General features: G+C 36.8%; 1 protein-coding gene across 2 annotated transcripts in view; it reads right to left on the bottom strand.

The window, feature by feature from the left end:
• SSH2 (slingshot protein phosphatase 2) overlaps nt 1-17,900 on the bottom strand; it is a 207,831-nt gene that overhangs the window by 110,555 nt on the left and 79,376 nt on the right. For both annotated transcript variants that reach the window (XM_016201957.2, XM_016201959.2), the window contains one exon: nt 15,408-15,451. In XM_016201957.2, the coding sequence (XP_016057443.2) occupies nt 15,408-15,451 (44 nt within the window). The remainder of the gene's footprint in view (nt 1-15,407; nt 15,452-17,900) is intronic.

The following is a 17,900-nucleotide window of genomic DNA, read 5'->3' as shown; positions in this document are numbered from 1 at the left end:
ATAGGAATATTTTCACCAAAGGTGTAGATGCCAATAAGACCATTAGAATTCATAACCTTCTGAAATGTGTTCACACACTAGACCCTAAAAGACCCATATCAAATTGACTTGTTAGCCATTTTCGAGAAATTTCTAGAGTGACAGAGAAATGTAATCGTGTTTTAATCATGTATGTGTTTTAAGGATAATTTAATTCCCCATTCTTTTTTTTTTTTTTAAATATATCTTTATTGATTTCAGAGAGAGGAAAGGAGAGGGAGAGATTGAGACAGAAACATCCATGATGAGAGAGGCATTGATCGAGCCCACAACCCGGGCATGTGCCCTGACCAGGAATCGAACCCTGATCGCCTGGATCCCAGGTCGACACTCAACCGCTGAGCCACGCCCGGCCGGGCTAATTCCCCATTCTTGACATATGCTTGACATGTGAAGATATATGTATAGACTCATTTTCTGCCCCTCTCCCCCTTGTTTTGGTCTTAATAGCAGATGCAAAATCAGAGATAAGCATGTTAAATAATGGCTAACCCTCTTCCATTGCCGTCCTGATAAACAGTCCTCACCTTCTCAATCCTAGGCCAGTTTTTACAGTTCAGTCTTAAACATTTGCTTTAAGGAAACACATGCTGCTATTTTTATGATATGTTGCCATTTTACAGTACTGTTCTGTTTTGAATTCAAACATGTCATGTTTCTCCTTTTCATTTTCTAAGATGAGTTCCTGTCTGAGAGAGCGCTTACTTACTGCAGTGGTAGGGTCTAGAGGTTACGATCTATTAAAATTATCATAGTATTAGTTTAAAAACCCAAGTGCATAAAGAAAGTATCACTCAACTTTTTTATTCATAAGCTAATATTTTTAAAGTTATATTTAGATTTTTTTGCAGCTACAATTGAAAATGACAGAACCAAAAGGTTTAAGTAGTTATCACTTTTTATCCATTATAATGGCTCTTTTGAAAGTTCCTTTTTTATGACCACACCTAAGAAATCTTGTGCAGACAGTTTGTGATACTCAGGTTCCTAATGCTGTTTTCTTTGGTACAGCTTCCACACTACATGTTTATATTAGCATATTTTGGTATTGGCAATTTGATATATTTTATATTGGCAAAATACTAGCTCTGCTTTGGGACTTTTTATGGAACTACCCTCGTATTCAATAGCATAGGTGATTGTTGGGGTCTTCTAATATTTATTTCAATACTTCTATAATTCTATGAAAATTACCTAATTAATTTAAAGCTAATACTTTTCTTGTAAATATGTCACACCTTAATTGTCAAAAAATTACTTTGAATACCTTAATATTCTTTTTCTTTACATATAACAGGTCTTTCAGAATAGGAATATATGTCTGCTTCCCAATGTTTACTTTAAACTCTGTTTATATGTTCAATTGGTTGAACACTGTAATGACTTTGAGAATAAACTGCTCAAAATTTAAAGAAAGACCAATGGTTTGGTTTTCTTAAAATTAAGAGTCATTTGGTATTCTGTAGAATTTGCACACCAACCTACTTAAGATAATCACCATTTAACTCAGTTGCATAGTAAAAGTGATTTCATTAATTTCATGTTCCAGCTCTTAAGAGGCTATAGTTAAGCAAAACAACAACAACAAAAAACCAAAACAAATTGGCCTGCTAGGCATATTTTAATTTATTTAAAAAGGGCTTTAACCTTAATGTCGACTGCTTTTTTTTTTTGGATGAAGAACTAGTTTTTGAAGGTTTCTGAAATACATATGTACTGTAAAGATTTATTTGTTTATTACTGACATAAAATTACAATCCTACTTTGAGAAGAACTCAGTTTAATGGATCAAAAGGAGTTATAATAAAAACATTAAAAATAGTTACTGCTTGTTGAGTGCCTATTACTATCTCAAATTCTTACAAAAAACTAAAAAATATTGTTTCTATTATAGAGTGGAGGGAATGGGCTCAAAGAAGCTAAATATCTTTTCCCAAAGCCTGAAAATGGATGAAAAATATGTTTCTTTATTCACTCCTTCTACAGAAAGTTACTGAGTACCTTCTATGTGTAAGAATTCAAGGATATAATCATGAACAAGATATTGTCCCTGTCCTAACTCAGTTGTAACCGGCAAGGACAGACAGCAAATAATGTGTAACAGAAGTGTTGGACGTGGTGTGGAAGGGAAGCTGAGAGTTCTGTTAGAACATGAGGTGAGAATTTTTCCACAGAAGGTTAAGGATTGTTGTAAGCAAAGGTGGCTCATAACCTATCATGTGTTTTAAACAGTTTCTAAATTTCCTGACTTTTTGTTTGGTGTTTCAGCAGAACAGCTGTTTTAGGGCGGGTTATGTCATTGATAAGAGGTCCTTTCTTCTCTCTCCAAATGGCTGCTTAGCTTGGGGAAATTCCCAGTGAATAATTAACACCAGAATTGTCTGCCAGTTATGTTTATTAATACATTCTTTCTGCCTCAGGATGGTGGAATAGTAGTGAGTCAGAGAAGCAAGTATTTGAGTCTTTGCTCAATATTCATTGAATGGATGAAACAGGATGATCAGTACCTTTAAACGGGGTTTTCTAAATGGCAGCCAGTGGCTGTGACTTTAGGTAATCATCCAAGTTGAATCAGATCTGACCTACTAACCCAGAGATAGGAAGCTCCTATTTCTAATTTAATACTAGATTTGTACTAAATAAGAACTTTATTGGTAGCTAAAGTCTGCCAATTTTTCTTCTTGTTTTTCCTCAGTAAACTATCATAATACTATATGATATAAAGGGTAACAGTCATAGCACAGAGTTAGAGAAATCAGGCTATGAGTTTGTAAAATAAAATGGGAAAGAATTTAAACCAATACCCATTAGAGTGCCATCACTTTACATCTTGCCGTAATATTCGGTGCTCAATATTTGTCAAAGCTTTCCTATAAACTATTTTACTTTCTTTTTTAACAACCCTAGAGAATAGATGAGCAGATATCCTCATTTTACAGATGAGAAAACTGAGGCTTAGCATAGCAAGAGGTGAGACAAAACTAAAATCAGGTCTTCTTGCTCTTAGTTAATTGCTCTTTCCCTTTATTACACTGATGGTTGTCCACACTTCTCTTGATGACCCCTTTGAATATATAAAAAGAAAATCAACACTAACTAGTCAAGAAACCTAAAAAAAAACCTGAATTTTTATCCATAGAAATAATATTACAATAAAGATAGAAAAAACAATAATATAGTACAATTCCTTGCCATTACACAGGCATAATAGAAAATATTTGGCCCCACCAGGCATGGCTCAGCGGTTGAGCGTCGACCTAGGATCCAGGCCACTGGGGTTCGATTCCCGGTCAGAGCACATGCCCGGGTTGTGGGTTCGATCAATGGCTCTCTCATCATTGATATTTCTATCTTTCTCTCCCTCTCCATTCCTCTCTCTGAAATCAATAAAGATATATTTAAAAAAAAAAAAAAGAAAATATTTGTATGCCTATAATTTATTTATATTTCCTGTTTAATCATAATTTGAAGGACAGATGCTGCTCTGGGATAAATTTTCCCACTTTTACATGGGAAATCTTGTTTTTCAGAAATCTTGATCTCTAAGCAACTGGTGAAAATATGGTAAACATTTTGAACTCTCTTTTCTGAAAGAATAATATTCTACAGATAATACTAATATTCAATATATTAGTTCTAGTAAATGCTCTTTAATTTCACTTTGTAAAAATTCCCCATTAGATGGTTTATTCATCATCTTTTAAGATAATTAAATATGAATGTTGAAGTGATATGGAATTTGAGGATTAAAAAAAAATCATGTAGAAAACAAAAAGTACATTTGCAAACCATTGTTATAGTACTAGTTTTTATAGTTGCCCATGTATTTACCTTTATTGAGATTTTGATTTTTCCATATGGCTTCCAGTTACTGCCTGGTGTCCTTTCTTTCACTTTGCAAGAAGCCCTTGAACATTTCTTGTAGGGCAGGTCTAGTGGTCACCAACTCCCTCAACTTACATTTATCTGGAATGTCTTAATTTTTCTCTTACTTTTAAAAAAATTGATTATAGAAAGGACGGGGGAGAGAGAGAGAGAAAGAAACACTGATGTGAAAGAGATACATCAATTGGTTGCCTCCTGTATGTGCTCTGACCAGGAATCAAACCTGCAACCTGGGTATGTGCCCTGATCAGGAACCGAACCCACAACCTTCGGTGCACAGGACAACACTCCAACCAACTGAGTCATACTGGCCAGGGCTTTCTCTCACTTTTAGAGGGCAATTTTGCCAGATATATAACTCTTGGTTGGCAGTCTTTTTTTCTTTTAGCACTTTGAATATACTGTCCCACAGTCTTCCGGCCTCCAAAGTTTCTGATGCAAAATCTGGTCATAGTCTTATTGAGGATCCCTTGTATGTGACAATTTGCTTCTCTCTTGCTGCTTTTAAGATTCTTTCTTTGTCTTTTCAAAGTTTGATTAAGATGTGCCTCAGTGTGGGACTCCTTGAGTTCATCTTACTTGGAATCACCGAACTTCCTGGATATTTATATTCATGTCTTTCAACAAATTTGTAAAGTTTTTAGTCATTATTTCTTCAAATAGTCTCTCTCTCCCCCTTCTGGGACTCCCATGATGTGTATGCTGATCCTCTTAATGGTGTCCCATAGGTCCTTCAGGCTCTATTTGCTTTTCTTTAGTCTTTTTTCCTTTCTGTTCCTCAGACTAGATCATTTCCACTGTCCTATCTTTGAGTTTGATGATCCTTTCTCCTGTCTGCTCAAATCTGTCTTTGAATCCATCTAGGGAATTTTTCATTTTAGGTATTGTACTTTTCAGCTCCAGAAGTTCTTTTTGGTTTCGTTTTAAGTTTTCTCTTTAGTAATATTTCCATTTTGTTCACACATCATTTTCTTGGCTTCTTCTACATTTTCCTTTAGTTTCTGAACATCTTTAAATAGTTGTTTTAAAGTCGTTATATAGTATATCTGTCATTAGGTCTTTTTCAGGGACAACTGCTAATTTATTTTTTTTCCTTTGAATGTGTCATACTTTCCTGTTTCTTTGTATGTCTTGCGATTTTTTGTTGTTGTTGAACATTGGATATTAGAATATAATAATGTGTTAACTTTGGAAATCAGATTCCCCATCTTCCCCAAGGTTTACTACTTTTTTTGCTATTGTTATTGGGTCTGTTTGTTTATTTTTAATTGTTGTAGGCTGTCTCTGTACCATGGATCAGACTTAGGTGTAAACTTAAGGGTCTTCTCGAGTAGTTTCTGAACCTTTCCCTGGACACACACGGTCACTTTATAGTTATCCCCTCATATGCAGTTGATTCTGAATGTCCTAGTCTTTAATGTCTGGCTCCCAAAAGAGGAAAAAGCAAAAAATGAAGAAAAGAAGAGTGACAGTCCTTTAAATTGCTGATGTCACTTCAGCTAGAGGGAGAGGGTCTTGTAACAATGGGGGGAATTGCAACAAAGGCTGTCTGCGCCTTTGTTGGCACCTCTGTGATCAGAAGTAGCAATGAGCTATCAGAGCACATATCACTGATATCTAGAAGACAGGGTCCTTTTAGCCCTCCCTGTCTTCCACAAGTTGTGTGCAAGCTGCTCAGGAACACACGCACAGTTGCCTGCCATTGGCTGAGGGTGGAGGATGGGTATCTGCTAAGGGCTGAAATTGAGCACAGTTTAAATTCTAAGCCTTCCTCTGGAAGCTGCAAGCCTTCAGCAGACCCCAGAGTTCCAAACAGTTACATCAGACAGATTCTGCGAATGCAACTGTTGTCTAAGTAGGGAGACAGATTCTTGGTGCTTCTTATCCTACCATCTTCTCAGAATTCCTTGCCAGCAGTGATAGGCATTTGCTATTTTATTAATCTTAAGGCTTTTATAATGTACAAAAACAGTTTTTCCAAAACTTAGCAAAGTCAAGAATTAAGGGGAAATTTATTTTACTTGTTTGTGTTTTTTGTTTATACCATGAACAATAACATCTGGGGGGAAAACGTAAAATTATTTACCTAGCTGTAAAAGATATATCTAATTTCATTAGGGCTGCAATAATTAGGTTTACTTTTCAAATCAGATTCAAGAATGCCTTTCATAGCTACCAGAAGCAGAACATGCCAGATAAATATAAAAGAGAGTAAATACATTCTTCAGAAACAAAGAGTACTTCAGTGAAATGAAAATTCTTATTCCTATCAAGTGGCTAGGAAAAGAGGTTTTATAAGTGTGCACTTACCAATTTAAAGGGGTTACTTCACACAGTGGCAGAACTCTAGGAGGAGAGGACAGCTCACTACACCCTCTTGTGGCCACACCTAAATGTTTGTAATCTGCTTGAAAGTTTTTAGATCAAGGTGGAAAACTCTATTTTTGTAAATCAAACATATGTAATATCAATTTGTATGTGTGTGTGTGTGTACATATATATATATATATATATATATATATATATGTTGGCTCTAATTCACAATGGACTTTTCTTCTTTTCCATTTTTTCAAAAAATTAAAGTACAATGAGATACCACCTCACACTGATTAGAATGTCCACTATCCAAAAAACAGAAAATAACAAGTGTTGTTGAGGATATGGAGAAACTGAAACCCTTGTACATTGTTGGTGGGACATTATGGTACAGTATGGTGGGTCTTCAAAAAATTTAAAAAAGCATTATCATATGATCCATAATTCTGGCTATATACCCAATTAAAAGCAGGGTTATGACAAATTTGTACACCCATGTTCATAGCAACACTATTCACAATAGCCAAAAGGTAGAAGGACCCACATGTTCATTAACAGATGAATGGATAAACAAAATGCAGCATATGCTTACAATAGGATATTATTCATATTTAAAAAGGAAAAAATTCTGACACATGCTACAACATGAATGAACCTTATGTTAAGTGAAATAAGCCAGTCACAAAAGGACACACATTGCATGAGTCCACTTATCTGAGGTACTTACAGTAGTCAAATTGTCAGAGATGAAAAGTAGAATGTTGATCGCCAGGAGCTGGGTTAAGGAGAGGTTGGGGAGTGATTATTTAATGGGTATAGAGTTTCAGTTTTGGAAGTAAAGTATTCTCTAGGTTAATATATTCTTTAACTAGAACATATACTGAAGGAGAAGTACATATGCCTTCTTTTCACAGCCAAAAGACAATGTAGTGCACTTATTGTAATTTTATTTAAATCCATGCACAAATTATTTCACCAAATAGGCTAGAATTAAATGAAATTAAATCTCAAAAGTAAAAAATAAACAAAGATGAAGGAAACTTGATGAGGTATCAGAGAGATCTAGAGAAAAGATTTTTCCACAAATTGAATGAATTAATAACACAATACCATGGTGAAACTGTATCTTACACAAAGAATGCTCTGATTCATTTCTAATAAAGCTATCATTTCTAGTCCATATATCAACATTCTTCTATTCTCATTTATTCATTCCACAAACATTTACTGAGTGCTAACTACATGTTAACTGCTGTGGATACTGAGATAAAAGACGCAGTCACTGTCCTCATGCTGCTATCTGATGGGGAGGTAATTGCATACCTCTAGCCATTTGCCTGCAACAGCTTTCTAGAGAGTTTTCCTATCTTCTCTCATACTGTGTAAAACTTCCAGACTCATCTCTGGCAGTTATGTCATTCTTGTAGACAAAGATCGATCACACCAGAACTCCTTTGCTTGTGAGAGATAAACAATTATCTTCTTATTGTCCCTTAAACACATTAGCGCCTACTTCCAGACTTCTGAGGATTTCCTTCCACTCTTTGCATCCTTCAATACTTGGAATGCGCCTCTTGTGTTCTATCCAAAGCCTATTCATTCAAGACCTGGCTCTTCCAAGAGATTTTCTGAGACTCCACTGGCCCACATTGCTTTCTCCCCCATCTGCTGCAAACTTTGTTTTCATTGCTACTTTGAAGTACCTTGGGGAAAATAATACGTTTTAAAAAGTAAAGAATTTTTTCAATAGATGGTAAGTAATTCTTTATGTCTATGAAAGACTAAAGAGGAAGAAACTAGGTTTAAAAACAGGAGAGTTTTGGGCTGAACATGAAAAATAACTTCACATTGAGTTATTAAAAATATAAAAATTGGCCCAGCTGGGTGTGGTTCAGCAATTGAGCATCGACCTATGATCCAGGAGATCGCAGTTCCATTCCTGGTCAGGGCACATGCCTGGGCCTCGGACTCGATCCCCAGTCAGGGACATGCAGGAGGCAGCCCATCAATGACTCTCTCATCATTGATGTTTCTCTCTCTCTCTCTCTCTCTCTCTCTCTCCCCCTCCCTCCCTCTCCCTCTCCCTCTCCTTCTCCCTTTCTCTCTGAAATCAATAAAGATGTATTTAAAATAAAAATAATAAAAAAATAAAAAATATATATATATAAATTGGCAACAAATATTATATGTATTGCTTGAGCTGAGGGGGGAAAACATAAAAATGGTCCTGAATGGCTTAAAGCATTCAATTGTCTTAAAACAAAACAGAACATTTCTTCCAGACCTTTGAAACTATGTTATTTTATAATATTATAAATTGCTGACCCATGGCTACTGTGCTGTACATATGAGGCCAATACAAAGTAATGTTGAAGGAGAACTATAATTGAAAAAAAGAAAACTAAAAAAAGTTGCTGAACCCCAAGTCAATTTCCTAAAGGTTTACAGTTGGTATAATAGGAATAAAATAATTCTATAATTAAAATATTTGTTTTCTAAATTTAGCTCTAAAGTATTTTGTTTCCTACCACAACTATTCATCTTAAAAAGATGTCTTGCTCTGGCAGGTTTGGCTCAGTGGTTAGAGTGTTGGCCCAAGGATCGAAGGCTTGCAAGTTCAATTTCTGGTCAAGCGCACATACCTCAGGTTACAGGTTAGACCCCAGCCCTAGTCAGGCCTCGTGTGTCTCTCTCATATCAATGTTTCTTTCTCTCTCTCTCCCCCTCCTCCTTCCCTTCCACTCTCTCTAGAAAAATCAGTGGAAAAAAATATCCTCAGGCGAGGATTTAAAAAAAGAAGATGTCTTGCGTCCAGCCAGCGTGGCTCAGTGGTTGAGTGTCGACCCATGAACCAAGTCACGGTTCTATTCCTGGTCAGGGCACATGCCCAGGTCACTGGCTCCATCCCCATTAGGGGGTGTGTAGGAGGCAGCCTGTCAATGACTTTCACTCACTGATTCTCTCTCTCTCTCTCCCTCTCCTTTCCTCTCTGAAGTCAATAAGATATATATTTTTTAAAGTCTTCTGATGCATTACAGAATTGTACCCCTGAAACCTATATAATTTTATTAACCAACATCACCCCAGTAAATTAAATTAAAAAAAAGATGTCCTGGGATTTCCAAAATGTATTTCACTAACATATTTTTTGTTTATTTTTACTTATTATCTTACAATTTTATTAGGTTGACTCACATGAGCTAGCTGTTTATAGGTTAAAATGGTTGAATATTGGCATGTTTTATGGTTTAGTTTTATAGTTTCCTTCTTGGCTGTTCCCCAGGCAGCAAAGTGGGTCATCACACAAGAAGAAGAAAAGCTATGTGCTCAGAAATACACAAAAGGAAGAATGGCATTGAATTTCATCCATTTATCTTTTCACCAAAAAAAGTAATGATACAAAACTTGATTTTTAGTTCTGTAATCATGTTAGATTTAAAATTTTTAAAAAAATGTTTTATTGATTTCAGAGAGAGGAAGGGAGGGGGAGAGCTAGAGAAACATCAGCGATCAGAGACAGTCATCGATCAGCTGCCTCCTGCACTCCCCCCCTGAGGATAGAGCCCACAACCTGGACATTTATCCTGACTGGGAATTGAACCATGATTTCCTGGTTCATGGGTCGACGCTCAACTACTGAGCCACACCAGCTAGGCTCATGTTAGATTTTTATGCCTATCTTCTGAGAAAGACAAAGTATTGTTAGAATATTCATGTCATAAAAGGGGCTTGCTTGTTTTTGAATTGCAGTAAAATACACATAACATAAAATCTGTCATCTTAACTATTTTAAGTGTACATGTACAGTGGCATTAAATACATTCACACTTTTGTGCAACTATCACCACCATCCAATCTAGAACTTTTTTCTCTTCCAAAACTGAAACTCTGTACTCATGAAACATAACTCCCTATTCTCCCCTCCCCCAGCCCCTGGCAACCAACACTCTACTTTCTATCTGTGAGAATCTGACTTCTGTAGGTACTTCATACAAGTAAAATCATACAATAGGTGTCCTTCTGTGACTAGCTTATTTCACTTAGCATAATGTCCCCAGGGTTTAGCCATGCTGTAGCATGTGTCAGTATTTTCTTCCCTTTTTCCTCTTTATTTTTATTGTTGACACTATTACAGATGTACCATTACGATTTTCTTCCTATTTAAGATGAATTAATATTCTACTGTAAGCATATGCCACATTTTGTTTATCCATTCATCTGTTAATAGATACTTGGCTGTTGTGAATAGTGCCACAATGAACATGAGTGTACAAATTTCTCAAGAATCCGATTTTAATTCTTTTGGGTAAATACCCAAAGTGTGTGCTAGAAAAAGCTGAGATTGCCATGAAGTGAGTGTTAAAAGGGAATTCTGGTGAGAGCTCAGGAAGCAAAGAGGAGAGCTGGAGAAAAAGCCTTCCATGTTCTTAGAGCACATAATAATCACAAATAAAATGCTGGCAGAAATATGGGCAGTGAAAGTCATTCTGATGAGGTCTCATACAGAAATGAGGAACATGTTATAGGCATGGAAGAAAGACAACTCTTGTTAAAAAGCAGCAAAGGACTTGGCTGAGTTGTGTTTGTGTTCTAATGTCTTGTGGAAAGTATAGTTTGTGAGTGATGAAACTGGATATTCAGCTCAAGAAATTTCTAAGCAAAGTGTTGAAGGAGAAGCTTAGTTCCTTCTGACTAGCCTCTACCCAGTTATCCAGTTCCAAAGCCCCTTCCACATTCTTAGGTATCCATTATAGTAGCACTCTACTTCTCAGTATCAAAATCTGTATGACTCAGGGTTTCCAGAGAAACAAAATCAATAGGAAATATATAGATAGATGGATCTTTTTTTTAAGGAATTGGCTCACACATTATGGAAGTTGAGAAGTCCCAAGATCTGCAGGTTGGAGACCCAGGAGAGCTGATGGCGAAACTTCTAGTCTAAGTCTGAAGTCAGGAGAAGACCAATGTCCTAGCTCAAAGACAGTCAGGGAGAAAGAGTGAATTCTTCCTTACCTACCCATATTGGAGAAAGCAATCTGTTTTACTCAATCTACTGAATCAAATGTTAATCTTATCCAGAAACCCCCTCGGAGACATAATGTTTAACCAAATATCTGGGCACCCTTAGGCCTAGTCAAGCTGACACATAAAATTAACCATAGCAACCTCAATTAAAAAATGGGCAAAGAACTTGAACAGACATTTCTTCAAAAGAGATAAACAAATGGCCACTAACCACATGAAAAAATGTTCAACATCGCTAATCATTAGAGAAATGCAAATCAAAACTACAGGATACCACCTCACACTCATTAGGATGTCCACTACCAAAAAAACAAAATACCAAGTGTTGTTGAGGACATGAAGAACTTAAACCCTTGTGCACTATTGATAGGAATGTAAAATGGTTAGAGTCTTCAAAAAATTAAAAATAAAATTACCATATGATCCAGCAAGCCTAGTTCCTTCTGACTCTTTATAGTAAAATATAAGAAAAGAAAAATGAACTAAAGAAGTTGTGAAGCAAAAATGAACTTAAAGATTTGGAAATTTTTCAGCTTGTCCATATTGCAAAAAACACACAGAGCATGTTCTGAAGAGAATACCAAGAGTGTAGTGGCCAACTATTTGTAAGCAGATTAATGTGGGTGTGAGCCATGGAACCAATTGGCCATCTGAACAGAAGCCAGGATTGGGATTATACCAGCAGAAATACTGCCAGCTGAGACTAAAGGAAGTAAAGAAAATGATTCAAACTGAAGGAAGTTTAAACATGCATTATTCTTCAAGAAAAAGGAAGAAGGACCCCAAAGGCAATTTCAGAGATCATCAGGGCTGCTACTCCCACAACAGGGCTGGAGTTCAAGGGCCAAGGCTGCCTCTACCTCGGTTTCCAAGGGCAGTACCCAGCAGGATGCCGTGCGGGTCAGCTCCTGCAGAACACAGCACGGCTAGCACTCAGAGGGGGCCAAGGTGCAGGGCTGCCCCATGGGGTGATACCACCACTCCAGTGACTCCTGAAAAAACCACTGCTCCAGTAAGTCCAGAAGGCAAAGTACCAAACCAAAGAGGATTATTCTTAAGCCTTAAGATCTAATGGAATTTGCCTCACTAAATTTTGCGAGGCAAATTCCCTTAGAGGCCTGTCACCTCTTCCTTCCTCCCTATTTCGGAATGGTAATGTGTACTCTACGACTGTCCTACCATGGTATTTTGAAGTTCATAATTTATCTGGTTTCACAGGTTCATAGATGGAAAAGAATTTTGCCTCAAGTCTCACCCGCAGCTTTTTTAGATGATATTTAGATGAGACTTTGGACTTTGAAATGAAGAGTGATGCTAGAATGAGTTAAGACTTTTGGGGCTGTTGGGATGAAATGAATATAGTTTGTATGTGAGAAGGACATATATTTGGGGGGGCAACGGTAGAATGTTATGGACTGAATGTTTGTATCCCCCCGGGGTTCCATACATTGAAGCCCTAACCTCCAATGTAATGGTATTTAGAGATGGGGGCCTTTGAGAAGTAATTAAGGTTAAATGATGCCATGAAAGTAGGGCACCCATAATAGGGTTAGTGGCCATATAAAAAGAGGAAGAGACTAGAGCACCCTCTCAACAGCCACGTGAGGACACAGCAAGAAGGCAGCTGTCTGCAAGCCAGGAAGAGGGCTCTCACCAGGAACCAAATCTGCCAGCACAATGATCTTAGGCTTCCCAGCCTCCAGAACGGTGAGAAATAAATGCCTGTTGTTTAAGTCACTCGGTCTATGATACTTTGTTATAAGAGCCCAAGCTGACTAAGATAGTTGTTTGTGTCTTTTGTTGTTGAGTCATAAGAGTTCTTTATATATGCTGGACTTTAGCCCTGTATATGATTTTCAAATATTTTATCCTATTCTCTGGATTGTCTTTTCATTGGTTTTTAAAGGCATCATGGTTTGGGCTAATTATATTAAAATATTACTTTTAACTTATGACTTTTCCAATAAATGGCATTTGGTTAAAATAAGAGATCATTAATGCAACATCTTCTTTATTACCTGGAGCTGGCATTAATTTAATGATATGCTCTTTACTATTCCATTCCCTACTACAAACCACAATGAACCCAGAAACCGGCAAGGTGAGTTTAGCATGCTCAATCAAAAGCTGCTCAGTGCTGGTTCATTCTGTGGCAACTGATGGAGAACAGCAGAATAGCAGCTAAGCACACAAAAATCAACCTCACATACCACCTTGCCACAAGGGGCATTCATTTGGCACTCAGGAGAAGTTTCTCTGAGTCAGACTAAAGCATTTAGATTTAGAAATAGCCTGGGAAACACACAATGTAAGAAATTACAACAGGCAAGTAAATTTTGATTTTTTAAAAATGGGTGCTACTAGGTTTTTCTTCATTTCTTATTTCTATACATAATCCTTTTCTTGTGACTAGAAGCCTACAAATACTCTCTGCTAGTCCTATTAATGATGTATTGCCAACAACTTTTAAAACCGGGGTCTTTGTCGTTCTTAATGGCTTGGCAATTCAGTGCTGTGAATAAAAGAATAGACTTCCCTGCTTCACCATTATGTAATTTTTTTGGAACAATAATTATCCTCATTGATGCCAAGTCAATACGTAAAGCTTAACATCAACCCAGAGATCTTTAAATTTTGTCTACTAGAAAATTTAAGAATCCTTTGGAATTCTTTTTCATTCTAACAGAAACAAGATTATGATGCTTCTGGTAAGCATTCAGCTAAAATTTCTTCTGGTTTCTATCTCTTAACCCTGTGCAAAAGAATGACACTTCACTATCGGATATTTCCTAAGGGACATTAAGCTTTAAGCCAAAATTTTTGTGATAACCAAGAGAGGGAAAATATTGCCAATAACCTTAGTTACTGATGAAAAGGAAATTTTTATATTAGGTTGTAGTTTATAAGAGTGAGGTATATATCAACAAATAGCTGATAATTCATCTTTAGCGCATGCTTGTTGTACCCTTTCTCTGTATCATTGAGAATGGCTCATGTGATTGAGTTCAGAGGATACAAGTTTGGTAACATTTAAAGGACCATCTAGAATTTGCCAGGACTCTTTCTTACGGGAGGCAGCTGATTCTAAAAACCACTTAAAGGAGGGAATAGGAATTTTATTATATATCTCCTGGATGTCTCATAATTTTTTTCTTTTAATGGCAGCAGTTACTGGTACCCTTATAACAACATGCCCACTATTCCACAAGAGAGAAAGTGTATTGTATTTGAAAGAAATGGGTATGTTACTCAATATATCCTTTGTATTTAGGAAGTGAAATATTAACCAGTCTGTAGGAACTAAAAAGTTTATTGAAATGAGTTACAAACATAAGTACAAAGCTGAAGGTTGAAATGTTCTTCAGTTGACACTTTCCTAAAAGGTAAGGAAAGTTTGCTTTTTTATTACCCAAGATAGTTCTGGAGACTTGGGTCAAAATTAGGCCAATATTGGCCTTTCTGTACTTTTTAAAAAAGCAATCTACCATTTTATTTATTTATTGAGGCATAATTGCATACAAAATTATATTAGTTTAAGGTGTATAACAACACAATCTACCATTTTAAATGAGTCAGTAACTGGATTCTTAAAGCAATCCTATTTTAAGAGACAAATTAAGCATTTTGGAAAACTAGGATAAGATAATTTGAAAAGTTTGAAGAAAAATGAGAGAAAAAAACTAACTATAGAAATGTACAGGATATGGCTATAGATGTGAAATAAATCAGGCAAAGACAAATACCATATGATTTTACTTATATATGGAATCTAAAAAAACAAAATAAACAAACAAAATAGAAATAGACTCACAGATACAGAGAACAGACTGACAGTTGACAGGGGAGATGGGTTGGGGGACTGGGTGAAAAGGTGAAGAGATGAAGAAGTACAAATTGGTAGTTACAGAACAGTCCACAGAGATGTAAATTACAGTATAGGGAATATAGTCAATATCGTAACAACTATGTATGGGGCCACTATACACAATAACTATATCGGGGGACCACTCTGTTAAGCACATGATTGTATAACCACTATGCTGTACATCTAATACTAATACAGAATAATGTTAAATGTAAGCTGTAATAAAAAACCATTAACAGCAAAAAGAAATGCTATAGGATATAATGAACAAACATACCTCCTGGGCTGTGACCGGCATTCCTCCTCCCCACTGTCTGCCTCCTAAATAGGAAGAAAAATGAGAAAAATAATTTACAACCTAAGGTCTCATATCACAGTATCAACAATGCAATTTTACTAAGCTTTACATGTAGGAATACCTTTTTCATGCTGTGTACTTGAAATAAATTCACTATAAAAAGTGATATAGAGGAGGCTGATATACATTAATAGAAGTTATTCCCGGAGGAAACTTCAACAATAGTCTACAAATTTCATTGATAACAAAGTGCTAATAATTAAAGAATTACCTCTAAAAACCAACTGAAGATGTTATATTATTGTTACATATATTGTTATATGATTGTTATGCTACTTCAAATTCAAAATGAACAGGCATTCTGACTACCACCAGCAAATCTCATCAAGATGACCTATTAAGGATTCTGATCCCCAAACAACAACCTAAACAATGAGCACCGCTTCACAAAGTGTTCATGATCAAATTACCATTGCCATCAACATAATGGCTACTTCTTATTGAGTACCTATAACGTGTCGGGCACCTTGCTCAACACTTTGTCCTACTTATTCCTTATAAACTCAGAGGGCTGATGGTCCATATTCTCATTGATTCTAATGTACATAACTTAGGGTAAATCAATGTGATAAAAAATAACTGAATCATAGTTTAATTGTGATATTGATTTTTTTCTTAGTGGCACATAAAATAATTGAGGGTGTTAGAACCTATAGCAATTCAGACTCAATGAAGTATGAATATTTTACAGATAAAGAAACTGAAATTCACAAAGAGGAAAGAAATAAGTTGCCCAAGGAAACTCATATGGTGAAGCTAGAATTAAAACTGATAAAGTACTGCCTCCTAACACATCGAAAAGCATATAATTTACCACTCTCTAGCCTAGGTTAGGGCCACTGGGAGTTGGAAGGGCGGGGCCAGTAGATCTCCCATGGGTGGGGAGCTGCCAGTCAGGCACGTGGGGAGGAGGGGGAATGGCCCCCACCCCAGAGCCATACAACTCAGTCTCTGACACCCCAAGTATGCCCAATGTTATGTGGCTGTGGTGCTCTGGGATCGGGAACCCAATGTGGTGTTGAGATCCCACTCTCCTCAGGGGGACCCTTTGCAGCTGAGAAATCCCTCCAGACTCTCAACCGCTGCACATGGGTGCAGGGCCAGCGCTTTTCACATCTCCACACATCCTATGGATTCTTCTCCATATGGATTCTTCTGTAAATCCTTAGTTATAAAACTTCTGTTCAGCTAGTCTTTAGTTGGTTATTCAGGTTGATTGTTCTATAATTTAGTTGTAATTCCAGTTTGGACCTGGGAGGAAGTGAGTGTAACTTCTATCTACTCCAACACCATCTCAGATCTTGGATATCTTTGAATGCCAAATAAATAATCAACATGTTAGTTGAGAGCTGCTAGAGTTCATAGGGGACACAAAGAAGAGTGAGACAGTACCATACTCAAGTTTATCTGTTGGAAGAGATAAGATGGTTATATTTGAAAAGTTGATCCAACAAGCACAGTGTAAATGTATGGCACTGGAAATACATTTCACAGGAGTTCAGAAGAGAGCTATCACTGTGAGTACAGTGTTCACAGGAACAAATCAGCTTTGAGTCTGATTGTGAAGAAAGAGAAAGATCTGAAGAAGCACAGAGACTGACAGGCATTTGAGACATAAGTAAAAGGAAAGAACAGCAGGAATATGTTTGATACATTGGGGTGGCTGTGACCTGCAAAGGTAAGTTGCTTGAGGGCAGGCTGTCCACATCTGACCTGATGTGGAAGCCAGGGAAGGTTCTTACTGGCATCTCAGAAAATGGAATAAAATTATAAATATGTTGCTTTGGTGGTAATAATACATTTTTTAAGGAAACATTGCCTTAAACTTGGAAAGCCAATCAAGAAAAATAGGGTACTTTTCCTAAAGCCAACGGACACTGGTTAATCACAGATATCCACTAGAGGGCAGACAAGTCAAAGTTTACACTGTGGTTGAACTGGAGAAACTACATTCATAGAAAATCCTAAGAGAAAAACATCATATGTTGTTTAAAGACCATTTTCAGTGCCTTCAACCTTGGGAGGAGCCTTAAACTAGTAGATAAATACTTCATAGAATAGCTTTTTGTGGTACAAAATTATTCTTAATTGCAAAATGGAGCAGTGGAAAAGTTATACTTTAGGAATCTGGCTTAGCTGACAAGGCACAGCGCTTATACATGGCAAGCATACCTGGAATGCCAACAGCAGCAATCATCACTGGCTAACTTACCTCAATCTTTCCCACCCATCTCAGGGACATTCCAACCACAACACAAGCCAACACCTTACAATGTGTATACTATCTGGACCATGATTTCAATCTAGGTTCTCCTTTTGGTCAAATGGGGAAGTACTTGGTTGTAAGGACTCATATCCCTTTAATGGCAGAATGAGGCGAGGCTACTAGGCAGAGGTTCTTATTTGTGCAAT

Source organism: Miniopterus natalensis, chromosome 17, assembly GCF_054644295.1.
Source record: "Miniopterus natalensis isolate mMinNat1 chromosome 17, mMinNat1.hap1, whole genome shotgun sequence".
NCBI lineage: Eukaryota > Metazoa > Chordata > Mammalia > Chiroptera > Miniopteridae > Miniopterus > Miniopterus natalensis.
This window is presented reverse-complemented; position numbering and strand designations above follow the sequence as displayed.